Source organism: Ovis aries, chromosome 6 (assembly GCF_016772045.2).
Source record: "Ovis aries strain OAR_USU_Benz2616 breed Rambouillet chromosome 6, ARS-UI_Ramb_v3.0, whole genome shotgun sequence".
NCBI lineage: Eukaryota > Metazoa > Chordata > Mammalia > Artiodactyla > Bovidae > Ovis > Ovis aries.
The window spans coordinates 5754356-5768452 of record NC_056059.1 but is presented as its reverse complement, the minus strand read 5'-3'; the positions used below and the strand labels follow the sequence as shown (position 1 = coordinate 5768452).

Genomic DNA, 14097 nt, shown 5'->3' with positions numbered 1-14097 from the left:
TAGTTCAGACTTTGATGGGCTCAACTGGAACATGTTTTCATTCCTCTACTTATAGTAAGCAGAACTGAGTCAGAGTGCAGGCCAGGTCTGGAGGCTTACCAGACTCTTTTGGAGTCAACTTCTTTAACATGGCGGGGATGTCAGTCACAATTCTTTCCTCTGTTAGATTAAATATTTCCCTCCCAAGGTGAGCCTCAAGGTATAGAAAGGGAGTGGGACAAGTTCAATGGGAATCGTAGGCCAAAGTTTTCCCAGTCAATCTTTCTCAATAAAGCTCACAGCTTGGCTTCTTCCTGCTCAACTCCAGTAAGTATATTTCTGAATCGATATATAATCTGTAAGAGGTGAAAAAGATCATGACTAGCTCCTCAGAAAACTCACAATAGTAATATGCAATCTAACTTAACCATCTTAACAACGCTGGCTGCGTCAAAGTGTTCAAAGTATTTAAAAATGCAATTTCCCAGAATTCTTAGTCTTATATCTCAGCTTGTTAGAATGCTAAGGCTCCTCATTGTCACTTTTTTTTTAAACTATCCATATTACTCTTTTTGAAACCATCAGTTTGACTCCTTTGGAGATGTCACTGGGTAACATCAGTGACCCATTTATTACAGAGTTCACAAATTTGTGACTTGAGAGTCCTTGGGGCTGCTCTAGTTCTCTAGTTTCCAGCCTTCCCTTTGATTCTTTATGTAGTTAATGTCCTTTCATTAACTTTTTTTAAAGCCCACTTTTTTTAAAGAGTCTAGCTAATGCAGAATTGGTACTATAGAGTAACTTCTAGGCAATAGACTGTATGGCTGAAGCTCCTATTGAGACTAACATTCAAAACCAGAGCATGAATTTCTGGACATAACTCTTGAAAAGAGGGTATGAATCATAATAAATCAGTATTAAGATCACTAATATTAAATACATAAATGACATTTAAGTGTTGTCAGTAATTCATAATGTTGCTACTGGTGTGCTTTTAGGGGAAAGAACCAAATTTATTATTCCTATTAGCAAAGAGGCAGTGTTTCCAGAAGCAGCCATTGCTTTCTATAAAGATTTTCAAACATATTTCCTAAAAACAGGACCATAATTTTCAACTCTCTTCCTATTTTTCAAGTTCTACTTCTGCTTTCCTTCTCAATCTCTCAAACGTCAACAGCCCAAGAATTCAACTGTCTTAATAGTGACCACTATAATGCACCTCACGCTGTTTGGAAACAGAGACTCTGTTGTTCAGTTGCTAAGTTGTCCGACTCTTTGCACACTCCCAGGGTCCTATCCTCCACTATGTCCTGGAGTTTGCCCATATTCATGTCCATTGACTCAGTGACGATATCTAACCCTCTCATCCTCTGCTGCCCTCTTCTCTTTTCGCCCTCAGTATTTCCCAGCATCAGGGTCTTTTCCAATGAGTCAGCTCTTCGCATCAGGTGGCCAAAGTATCCAAGCTTCAGCTTCAGTGTCAGACCTTCCAGTGAATATTCAGGTTGATTTCCTTTAGGATTGACTGGTTTGACCTGCTTCCGGTACAAGGGACTCTCAAGTCTTCTCCAGCACCACAGTTCGAAAACATCAATTCTCCAGTGCTGAGCCTTCTTTATGGTCCAACTCTCACATCCATACATGACCACTGGAAAAACCATAGCCTTGACTAGACAGACCTTTGTTGGTAAAGTAATGTCTCTGCTTTTCAATATGCTGTCTAGGTTGGTCATAACTTTGCTTCCAAGGAGTCTTTTAATTTCATGGCTGCAATCACCATCTGCAGTCATTTTGGAGCCCCCAAAACAGTCAGCCAGTTTCCACATTTATTTGCTATGAAGTGATGGGACTGGATGCCATGATCTTAATTTCTGAATGCTGAGCTTCAAAGCCAACTTTTTCACTCTCCTTTTTCACCTTCATCAAGAGTCACATCTTTTCTTCCAAGGAGCAAGTGTCATTTAATTTCATGCTTGCAGTCACCATACACAGCAATTTTGGAGCCCAATAAAATCTGTCACTGCTTCCACCTTTTCCCTATTTGCCATGAAGTGATGGGGCCAGATGCCATAATCTTTGTTTTTTGAATATTGAGTTTTGACCATCCCTAAATCAATACAAGTTCCACTTCTACATAACTGCTTTTCTTATTCAGGAAAAAAAGACATGGGTGGACCTAAGTTAGATACTTTCAGCTTCTCTCTGGTGATGGCTTTTGCAGCAGCATACATGATACCCATCATCAAAGACTGGCATCTATTTGTCCAGCAGCACCAAGAGATGAAAGAATGCAAGACGCTGCCCTTTATCCGCAACAAGCACCCAGCTGGATCAGAGAAAGATTATTCCAAGTGAAATAACACAAACACACAATGAAATAAACCTGTTTGGTTACTTTATGGTCCTTTGTCATACACTTTCCTCTCCTTCATAAGATCTCAAGCTTTAGGAAGGCCAGGACTTTGTTTCATTCTTCCTAATGCTTGGCATGCAGTATTCTTATTCTGCACATTAATAGATGCTCATTATGTAAATTTTGAGTGAATGGATACAGTTATGTGTATTTACTTACTAGTGAAGACTGAATAAATACATATGAAGATCTTAGAACAGTGTTTGCTACTACATACTTAAAAAACTGAATTATTACAAAATGAGCTAAGATTTAGTATAGAGATTAGAAAGCAATTTTTATAAGTTTGCCTTAAACTGACCCTGGAAAAATAGGTGGCAACTGAAAGAGTATACCTGATTAGAGTATTAATGAAGGCACAGGCAGAGGAATAAACATGATGTTTAAGTACACAGCTGACCTTTGAACAACAGTTTGAATTGTGCAGGTCCACTTATATTTGGCTATTTTTTAATAGTAAATACTATAGTACTACATGATCCATGGTTTGTTGAATCCATGGGTTTGGGGTAACCACAGATATGAAGGGCTGGCTCTAAGTTTTACTGGGATTTTCAGTTGCTTAGAGGGTCAATGTTCCAACCCTTATGTTGTTCAAGGGTCCCTGATAATAAACCTAAGAGCATAGAAAGGTTGTATACAATCTAACATTTGCTAAACTGAATTAATTCCAAGTGACATTTATCATTTTACATAAAGAACAATGTTTATTTTAAATCTACTGTTATAGGTTGAAGGAGGTTTAATAAAAGTTTGTCCAATAAATTGAAAGTACCTCGAGACTTACTCAACTTTGTATCCTTAGGCCCTCCCTACAACATAGTAGGCACAAGAAATAATATGCCGTACTGAATCCATAATAACTACTTAACTGTATCAATACACCAATATAAAAAACTTAATACAAATTTAAAACACACACATTTAACTTTATTTCATCATTCATTTAAAGCTTGATTTTATAAAACATAAAAAGACATTCTTAAGAGTTCTGTATCACAACAATTTGAAAAGTGGGAATATCCACAGCTTTATAGGCTCAAGTTACATAAATTAAACTCAAATAATTGGACATTTTTTCAATACGGAAACTATACAAATGAAATAAATGACAAGAGGATGCAATAGGAGAAATATTTCACTACTTATGGACTATCATTAGTTACTTTCAGGATGTAAATGAAGATTCTGAATATTCACATTTCTTTTGTTCTATTTTATATTTAAATATTTCTCTATATTCTGCGTCAAGCTACTTGACCAAAAGTCTGATTTAGAAAGGCATTTAGCAAAAGTTTTTCCACCTATGGTTACTACCTTCAAAGAAAGTAACACTGCAGTACTGAGGCAATCTGTGCAGTAACTTATGTCAACCCTATGGAAAGTCAGATAGGTACCAAAAACGAACAATTTTGCACAGATTCAGTAAAGTATCATGTTAAGTTTTCCTCATCTAAAAATTAACCAATGAAATAAAACATATCAACCATAGTTGATCTGACAGGAAAACCACATTTGAGAGTTACAAGCACGTTACTGTCCATATCTCATCCTCAGTCATTGACAGGAATTTTGTAGGCTACCATGCTATTTACTTTGTGAATTGTAGTAGTGAATGAACGAAGACGAACTTCCTCAGAATTGGTAATGAACTGTGGTCCCGACTCTTCCCATTTCTCAGGTACAACCAGATCTTTGTCTGTATAAATGAGGAGATCAAATGAACCTAGATTGGAGATAAAATCATTAAAGTACATTATTTTTTTCCAAAGTAGAAGAACCCTCCTTGTCTCTCTCACATTTTGAACCACCCACAGTATTAGAAAACATAGTTTAGCCTGGTCTGTAATGACTAGTCAATTGCTTTTCCTCAATAGAAATTTACTGTATTACAGAAAATATTGCACTTCTTTTATCTTATGAAAACTTCAAGTTTGCTCTTTTTTAAAAGAGAAAACCATTATCTGCAGAAAGTATGGAGTCAATCACACAGGATAGCATAAAGGTAACCTGAAGGAAAGCTAACATCTGGGCTCTGTGACTGATGTAGCCTGAGGCCTAGAGCAGTGTCTCCAATATAGTAGACATTCAGGAAATATCTGATAAGGTAGAAAAGCAAGACAGTTATGGCTAGCCTTAATATACATAAAAAATTAAGATAATGCACGGGATTACATTAAGACATCCAAGAATGAATATGTGGAATACTTTCATTCCTTTCCTTTTCAGAATTTCTAAATGTCTAGAACGCATATAACACTACTTCTGCTTTATAATGTGTTTTTCATTCTTATTGTATAATATTAATTAAGAAAAAATTTAATTGCCGGGGGCCAGCGTGAGGAACTCCGCCCATGGCAAAGGTCATGAGGAAGGAGGCTTGGCATACACAAAGGCGTGATCAAGCCTCAGGAAACCCCCTGTTCCCGAGCATCTAACCCCAAAACCAGAGTCTGTTATATGCTCTCACCTACACCTCTGACTTTACGGGGGGCTCTCCCCCATAACCGTTTCTCTCGGAGAAGGAGTAAACGTGCAGCTCCAAGGCAATAAAAATTCCTGGGAGTGACAATAGTGTTTCAGCTTACGGACTCCTCTGAAGGTTATCTAGCCCACCTGTATAGGTTCCTCCGGCCACATGTGATTGTTTACAGCCTCTCAATCTGAGAGGCACAAGATGTTTGAGACTTACTAAAGGCAAATTCTTTTGGGGCGTTAGAAATTATTAGTATAGTGGGTTGGTTAGGAATTATATTGGTGAAGGGTTTTTCATTTGTTGTGTCAATAATTGCTGCTAATTCCCTGCTCTGGGTGGGACAAGGGTGTCTTAGGTCAAACCTCTCTGCTGACAGACTAGCTTGTGTGACAGGATTATCCATACTCCTGTCACTACACACATGATTGTTTACTACCTAACCATAAACAGCACAGAGAGTTTTTGGAGTATTTTGAGAGTCTTAATTAGCGTAGGGCTTTTCTCATTGTTGAGTCAATGATTGCAGCCAGGCCTCTATATCCTTAGGCACCCGGGAATATATTAATCAATGTATTTGGGATATAGAAAAGGAAATATAGTAGTTTTTCATGTTAGCAATACTAGACTTTTTGAGTTAATGAATTTTCTCTTTTGCAATAGATCACTGTACTTTGTTATAAATCACTGTGTCCTTGCTATGTCAAATGTAACTTTATCACTATCTTAAGACTAAATAGATCTTAGGAGGAGCATTGGTGAAAGGATTTTCATTTGTTGGGCTGATGTTTGCTGCTAAATCTCCATATTCCCTGCCCTTATAATGAATATAACTAGCATATAGGAGAAATAAGCATTAACCTTTAAGTATATAGGAGAAATAAGTATTAACCTTTAAGATTAATCATGTTAACCTTGGGTTAAATAAATTCCTTTCTTGATTGTAACTCACTACACCCTCACCCTATAGGAATGTAACTTTATTTGGAGGGTGGTGCCTGGTTTAAGAAAAAACACCCTTGGAAAAAATAAGTTTTAGGTTATCAGAAAGGATCGTAAAATCCCTAAGACCTTTTTATGTGAAGCACCTGATTTTGATAAAGGTCAGGACTGCTGACCCCCACATGACTCTGTATTCATCCCTATGTGTAACAAAAAGTATATAAGCAAACCCAAAAATAAAAAAATCCGATCAGTTTCCAGAAAGACTGATTCCCCCATGTTGTTCTTTCTTGCTCCTCATTTTTCTGGCTGAATTCCCATCTGGAGCATGGATGCTATTCCACGTAATCCAAGTTATTCAGCCTCTTTTTCTCCACTAATCTTCCTACTACACTATCCGTTTCTAATCTCTCTATATATCTGTAATTAAATATGTATTTTTCCAAGGACGCCGACTCCATCCCCACCTTTGAATCACCCTGGATCCACCAGGGCTGGACCCTGGCATTTAATAAAGGGCTAATTCTTAAAATAGTAGCTTAGTCTTTTCCCTGACAAATTTAAAGTCAATGTGAAGTTGTATAATACTTACAAGAAACTTCCAACAGTGGCAGAAATGTTACTGTAGCTGTGATCTGTCTGATCACTGAACGGATTTCATCTTGGATAGCTTTCTGAGACTTTTCTCTGGGTGCACTATTGAAACCAAATCAATTTAAGTGTTAATAAATTATTTAAAACATTGGTAAGACTGATTAAATGTCTCCAAGATCAAATAAGTAATACATTAAAATGGAGTGTTTTTTTTTGGTAAGTTATATCATTAGGGCCTATATACCACAAGAGGCATATGCATTTTATTATTTATCATTCCAGTCATTTTCTAGGGGTGGTCTTAAAATCAGGTCATTTGGTATCAGATAATCAGAAAACTGGCCAAGTGCTTAAAGTTAGGAAAACTACAGTACCTTTCAAAAAATGAAAATTATAGTACCTAAAATATTTTGTTGGTGCATTTTTCCTAATGCTTAATTCCCTACTGCCTCAAAAAAGATATTAAATTAAATATCAAATTATTCTTATAAGCTAAAAATTTCCTTAAAAAACCCAAAGGCTTCAGAAGCAAACTACATTTCATTATGAAAAATGATTCTGAATTTACCAGTAAGCAAGCCTAGGACAATGCTAGACATGATCATATGAGCATTTCCCATTCAGGTGCTCTGGAAACTTTTTTATGAAGTGTCTTAGAAAATTTGGGGCATTCAATGAAATACAATAGAGCTGAATCTTAGGCTTGGGGAATCTAGGAAAATCCCTGATGGTTAGAAGTACCTTTAAACAATTCACTAAACGGACCACCAGGTACATACTACCATAAACACTGAAGGGTGAAATTCACCAATTTACACCATAGGCAATTATGTTAAAAGTACATTATCTACATAAGACAGTGAACTATTCTTTGCCACAGAAGACTAAGGATCAAATTAAACATCCTAGCCATTAAAAAGAATACATTTGAATCAGTTCTAATGAGGTGGATGAAACTGGAGCCTATTATACAGAGTGAAGTAAGCCAGAAAGAAAACGCTAATACAGTATACTAACACATATATATGGAATTTAGAAAGATGGTATTGATAACCCTGTACGTGAGATAGCAAAAGAGACACAGATGTATAGAACAGTCTTTTGGACTCTGTGGGAGAGGGCGAGGGTGGGATGATTTGGGAGAATGGCATTGAAACATGTATAATATCATATGTGAAATGAATCGCCAGTCCAGGTTTGATGCATGATACAGGATGCTGGGGGCTGGTGCACTGGGATGACCCAGAGGGATGGTACGGGGAGGGAGGTGGGATAGGGGTTCAGGATGGGGTACATGCGTATACCCATGGCGGATTCATGTTGATGTATGGCAAAACCAATACAATAAAGTAATTACCTCCAATTAAATAAATTTATATTAAAAAAATAAACATCCTAGAAAAAAATTGTACTTTATATGAAACTTGTTCCATATAATTAGAACTCATTTGGGAAAGAACATAAATTTAAAAACATACGAAAATGGAAGTAATTTCTACTTACCTGTCATCTTTTGCAGTCTTGTCACACTCAATATCAAACTGCCATCTTTCAAGGACCTCTCCACTTTCAATATTTGAGATGACTACCACCAGTTTCTGAACTGAACACTTGTATAACCATTCTGCAATATACAAAACAAGGCATCTTTTTTAGTTCACTGCATTACAAAGCAACTCTCCTCTCAAGACCAACTTCGTATCCTCAGCAAACTTCTCCCACTGCTACTTTCGTTCTCCTCCAAATTGTGCAGAAAATTTGCCCCATCAATGGCCTAGCTCCCGATTTCAGATTCTCAGTGTTTGTGCCAGGTATAGCACTGGGTGCTAAGACAGTGAACACGAGGTACTTCCATCGTAATCCAAGGGAAGGGTGAAGGAGATGTCATTAATCAAATCACAACAATAAATGTGAAATTATAACTGCTCTAACTGCTATGATGGTGCAGTTTCCTATGACATAATAGCGGTTACCTATGATGGTGCAACATATACTACAATTAAAGCACAGAATAGGAAATTCTGACTCGGGGGTTTGAGTTTTGTTCTAAGAGACAACCGTATATGTATGCAAAACAGGAAAGAGGGTATAGGTTTTAAAATATGAAATGATGGATTTATTTTGGCGGTGTGAGGTCTTAGTTGTGGCATGTGGGATCTCCCTGCTAAAGGTATAGGTCTTAGACACAAAACAGAGCACTGGATCAGAGGACTGAAAGGAGGCCAATACAACTGCAGTTTAAGAAAGGGAGGATGGACAAGGCTGGTCTGACAAGATAAATGGGCCAGACCACACGAGGTCATGAGCACCAAATTAAAGATGTGACACTCTTAAGAACTAAAGTGGTCATTACTGTGTTTCAAGCAGCATATGATGTGATTCAAGTTGTATTGGAAAACTATCCTTCTTGGCCTCTAGGCAACATCCACAGTTGCCTAGAGGTTTCATACCAAACAATCTGAGTGCAGCCGTATGAATGACTATGGGTGGCTTAGCTCTGAAGTTAATGAAAACGCAATGATGTAATCTGAAAATGAAGCTAGCTGAAACAACAAAACTTCCCGTAAACTGGAAGTAAACAGGGGATCTAGGGCACTAATTCATGCATAACTCCAACAAGAGCTAATAAAGACTTGGAGAAGATACACTGGTAGAGATGAAGCAGTAGACAGATTCAAGAGATTTCATGGTTAAAACTGTTAAGACTTATTGGATTACCTCAGGGTAAGGAAGAGGAATGAATCAGGGATAGCTCCCAAGTTTCTGATTTATATCAGTAGTCGGATGGTTGATCCAGTCACCAAGAGGAAAGAGAACTGAAATGGAGATGATCCTAAATTCAGTTTTTAATATAGTGAGTATGAAGTAGTATATTATATAGCTGCATAAAGACATAAGGGGGCAATATATGAGCCAAGAGTTAGGAGAGGCTTTGGTTAGATATTGGTTCATGAGTCAGATACACAACTTGTTACTAGAATTATGTACATGTAAGAGGTCAACTAGAGACAGATTATAGTAAGAGGGCCTCAGGCTGAGCCCTCAATCTTAGAAACTGAGAATACTTTATTCAGGCATCGGCAGGTTTTTTTTTTTAAAGAGATAGAAAATATTTTAGAAATACTGAAGTCTTATGGGTCACCTACGTTGCATAGTCTTCTTTAAAATGTAATAATATTCTTAGCTTGCAAGCAGTACAAAAATAAGCCACTTGCTGGATCTGGCCTGTTGGCCTCGCTCACTCCTGGCATATATGAACAACTTTTACCAGTTTACCTGTGAAAAAGAGATTGAGTGGTAATTTGAAGATATGGGGAAGTTGGCGATTTTTTTCTCTCTTAAAAATGGAAATGAAACCAATGGGAATAATCCAAATGAAAACAAAGAAATTGACAACGTAAGAGAGAGGAAACAGGGTTAAGTTCCTAACGCTAGAGAAGTAGAATTTAAAAGTGGAATTGAACAATTTGCCTGTAAAGCATTTCCTCCATTTTAACTAAAAGGGAGAAATTAAGTAGGAAAGTGTAGATACCTCTGACAAGAAATGTTATTGGTCTCAAAGGACACAAACCAAAAACCAGTAACTTAGGCAAGGCTGGCTTGCTACTTCTTCAGATGAAGATGAAGACATACATCCATAGTTGCCTAGAGGTTCCATACCAAACAATCTGAGTGCAGCCGTATGAATGACTATGGGTGGCTTAGCTCTGAAGTTAATGAAAACGCAATGATGTAATGTGAAAATGAAGCTAGCTGAAACAACAAAAGTGATTCATGACTTTTAAAGTTAAAAAAAAATGCGGCTGTAGTATTTTTAGAACTAGTATTTTGGAAGATCTAATGGGCAGAAAAGGAGAAACATTTTACAACACAGAGAAATTAGAAATGAGAATCCTAAGTGTAGAGAAATATGAAAAAGAAACTAGTAGAAATTCTAGAAATAAAAGGAATAGATGGAGCTACTAATCCAACAATACTGCAACTTCTTGAGCTAAAAGAAGAAAATGAGTGTGCAGATAGAAAAGGCTTACTGACTCACAGGCGTGATTAAAAAAAAAAAAAAAAAGAAATGGAAACAGGTGAAAAATAAGAAAATTCCAATGAGTGCTGTTATTTAGTAGTTCCTTCTTTTTAAAGTTTAGTTCCCTAAGTTGAATCTGATTTTAATTCCTTCATCTTAATATATACAATGATGGCTTCAGACTCCAAGCAGCTACAAAAAATACATGCAGTGTATTTTTCTCAGATAACGAATGCCATCATAATAACATAAAATTCCAATGTGTTCTATCATCCCTGAAGGAGTTGATGGAGATTGTTTTGTTAAGCCATATCAGATTCCGAACCTTAAAATATTCAGTCTACTCAAAAGTGGAGGAAGGGTGGGAATTCTTTTAATTTGTATGTTATTTGCTTCCCTTCCAATTAGTTCACTGTATCGGATATGGTAGTGCGATTTACACTACCCTGTGCAGAGCTGAAAAATGACCACCAAGAAGCTAGAAAATGCGTGCTCCTATCCAACTCTTTACAACCCAATGGACTGTAACCCGCCCGGCTCCTCTGTCCATGGGATTATCCTGACAAGAATGCTGGAGTGGGTTGGCATTTCCTCATCCAGGGGATCTTCCAGACCCATGATGGAACCTGAGTCTTTTGTGTCTCCTACATTGGCAGGTGGATTCTTTACCACTGAATCACCTGGGAAGTCCCGAGGATCCTATTCACATAAAGGCCTGCAAAACTCAAAACTGTGTCCAACAATAAAATACCTTTTAGTTGATCCACCACATTATTTAGGTATTTTATGAGCTCAGGATCAGTAGTTACAAGCAAGGTGAGTCCATATTTCTGCACTCGAGTAAAGGTTTCCGATGGATATATGCCACGCTGATATAAAATACTGTTGATACCAAATGCTGAAAACATAAGAAATATTAAAGTCATCGTCACGTTGTAACTTTGGGGGAAATAAAGCATATGTAGATGGGGCTATGGTTTCATTAACAGTGTAAAGTTATAAATGTCTAAACACGTGTTTGTGTTTTGCTGAAAGCCAAGTAGGTACAAAGTGGCATTAAAAAAAATCCTTAAAATCTTGCGTCTGATAGCTGCATTTATGTGGCAACAGAAGAAAAATGCCAAACTGCACTAATCTACCAGTGCCAAATTTCATTTCATTGTAGAACAAGTTCAAATGCCTATTTTATGATTAGAGGGTGTCAAAACAGGCAACTGACAGACGGGTACCAAGCCCAGGCAGGCCTCTCCCCGTCTCTTTCCTCCTCTTATCCTCAGCGGTCCTGCCAGGTTCTGTCAGCAGGTACACCTGGCCGAGCTCAGACGTCTAGCCCGTCACGGTCCACCCGAGGCCCCTCGCCGTGGCGGGGGCGGGGGCTGTGGGAGGAGCTCTGCACTGGAAAGAAACCCTCCCGCGAAGGGGACTTCGCAAGGCGGCACTGCGGCCGCAGCGCCCGGGCCGCCTCCTCCGCCGGGAGCGACGCGAGCGGAGGCGGCGCCCGCCGCCCCACTTCCTGATCCCTCCTGCCGGCACCGGAGGCCGCGGTACAAGGGCCGGGATTCGGGGCCGCTCCGGCCGAGCCGCGGGCCTGCGGGCGGCCTGCGCTCGGCTCTCCCCGCCCTCCGCCCCGTGCGAGGAGGACTTACAGAAGAACTCGGCCACGATCTCGGCGCTCCCGCGCAAGGTGATGCCTTGCTCCCGGGAGAGTTGCAGCGCCATGGCCAGGCCCACGGAGGACGGGACGCGCTTCCACCCAGCAGACAGCGACGCCAGGGGCTTCCGGAGCAGTTCCCCGCCACTCGTTTCAAAAGGAACGACGCAGGACGCCGTCGCGCCCTTTGCGCAGGCGCGAAGGCCACTAGACCCCGCCTGTCGCGCCCTTTGCGCAGGCGCGAAGTGCCTCTAGACCCCCGCCCTGCGCGGCGGGGTCCGGCCAGTTCTCTCCGCCCCTGCGGGAGCGACGGTTCGCGCAGGCGCAGTGGGGAGGCGTGGCGGCGCCGTTCCCGGGTGGTGACAGCTGTCTGGGTTCTTGCTGTAGTTGTGGGCTGGCTGGCGGGCTGGCGGCTAGCGGGCAAGACGGTAGGTCCAGGTTTCAGTGGCCGCTCTCTGGGTCTGCGGACAGAGCGACCTAGGAGCACAATTCCCGAGTTTGAAAGATTCTTTGAAAGTGTTATGAACTGTCCGCCACCCTGAGTGGCCCCAGTGATCCTTAGCGGTCGGAACTTGCTAGGTGCTCTGGGAGTTTGCTTCCCTAGTGGCTCAGACGGTGAGGACTCTGCCTGCAATGCCAGAGACCTGCAATGCACGATTCCTAGGTTGGGAGGATTCTCTGGAGAATGGAATGGCAAAGCACTTCAGGATTCTTTCCCGGGGAATTTCATGGGCAGAGGAGCCTGGCAGGCTGCAGCAGATGGGGTCACAAAGAGTCTGACGCGACTGCGCGCCTAACACTTTCACTTTTCTTTCGAAGCAGCTGCGTGCCGCAGGTTTTAGAGGTATTACTGTGCCGGCGTGGTGTTTTTCCTGAGAAATTGGGCTAGGTCTGAAAGGGACGAACGGAATCCCTTCTGTCCCCTCGTCCTGGCTCAGCTCGCGTCTACCCCCGACCCCGCTGCTAGGCGGAGCCTGGGGGCAGCAAAAGTCTGCGTCTGATAGTCCAGCCTCTACTCTGTGTACCTCGCCACCCCTAGGCAACTGGTCAGGGAATAAAGTCCTCTCGCCAAAAAGGCTCGTCAACACTAAAGAGCTTCTCAGTGAATTTTGACTCAAATCCAGTGGCTTTTAATGTTTCTATGAGAAGTATTAAGCAGATGTTGTTTAGTCGCTAAGTGGTGTCTGCCTCTTTTGCGAACTCATGGGCTTGTAGCCTGTCAGGCTCTTGTGTCCATGGGGTTCTCCCCGCAATAATACTGGAGTAGGTTTCCATTTCCTCCTCCAGGGGGTCTTCCCCCACCCAAGAATCAAACCAGCTTCTCCTGCATTGGCAGGCAGATTATTTAGCACTAAACCACCAGGGAAACCCAATTAAGCAGATAGTGCACTGCTAATGTCATGTCAATTGTGAAGCAATTGTATTCCTACAGCAGGTGGAGTAATTATTTGTGAAATGAAGTCTGAGAAACCTGCCCAGATGTAGTTATTTAATTATATGAAAAAGTGCCTGAGTGTATTAGTTTTCTATTGATGTGTAACAAATTATGACACATTAGTGGTTAAAAAACAACACCACCGCCCATTTATTATCTCAGTCCTTAGATCAAGAGTCTGGGCATGGCATGGCTGGGTGCTCTATGTAGCCTGGTAAGTTTAAAGGCACCTGGCTGCAAGAGAGATCTCATCTAAACTCCGGGTTTGAGGTCCTTGGCTCCTGGCAGAATTAATATCTTTGCTCTTAAGTTGAGGTCGTCACTGGTTTGCTAGCTATTGGCCAGAGGCCAGTCTTGAGCCCTTGTCACACTTGCACTCTCTTTCCAAGGAGGGCCTTTTGAACAGCTCATGTGATTAAGTCAGACCCAGGCAGATGATTTCCTGTTTGTTAAACCTAATCTTCAAACTACCGCACAATTGCACTCATCTCACACTCTAGTAAAGTAATGCTCAAAATTCTCAAAGCGAAGCTTCAGCAATACGTGAACCATGAACTTCCAGATGTTCAAGCTGGTTTTACAAAAGGCA

The 14097-nt window shown here is 40.5% G+C and overlaps 1 protein-coding gene across 1 annotated transcript; it reads right to left on the bottom strand.

Annotated features, from left to right (window-relative positions):
• Nucleotides 1-3300: 3300 nt before the first annotated feature.
• MAD2L1 (mitotic arrest deficient 2 like 1) lies at nt 3301-12247 on the bottom strand. Its single transcript, XM_004009585.5, has 5 exons — nt 12069-12247; nt 11174-11320; nt 7905-8025; nt 6400-6503; nt 3301-4118 (listed from the first exon to the last, which is right to left on the bottom strand). The coding sequence occupies exons 1-5, from the start codon at nt 12139-12141 to the stop codon at nt 3946-3948; spliced, it is 618 nt and encodes a 205-aa protein (XP_004009634.1). The 5' UTR covers nt 12142-12247; the 3' UTR covers nt 3301-3945.
• Between the last annotated feature and the right edge of the window lie 1850 nt (nt 12248-14097).

What these genes read in the sequence shown, in the direction of transcription:
- MAD2L1 (XM_004009585.5), bottom strand. Translation starts at nt 12,141, where the DNA reads ATGGCGCTGCAACTCTCCCGGGAGCAAGGCATCACCTTGCGCGGGAGC. An exon ending in GATCGTGGCCGAGTTCTTCT is followed by an intron (nt 11,321 to 12,068) that starts GTAAGTCCTCCT and finishes TTATGTTTTCAG; the next exon opens with CATTTGGTATCAACAGTATT. An exon ending in TGTGGTGGATCAACTAAAAG is followed by an intron (nt 8,026 to 11,173) that starts GTATTTTATTGT and finishes TGTATATTGCAG; the next exon opens with AATGGTTATACAAGTGTTCA.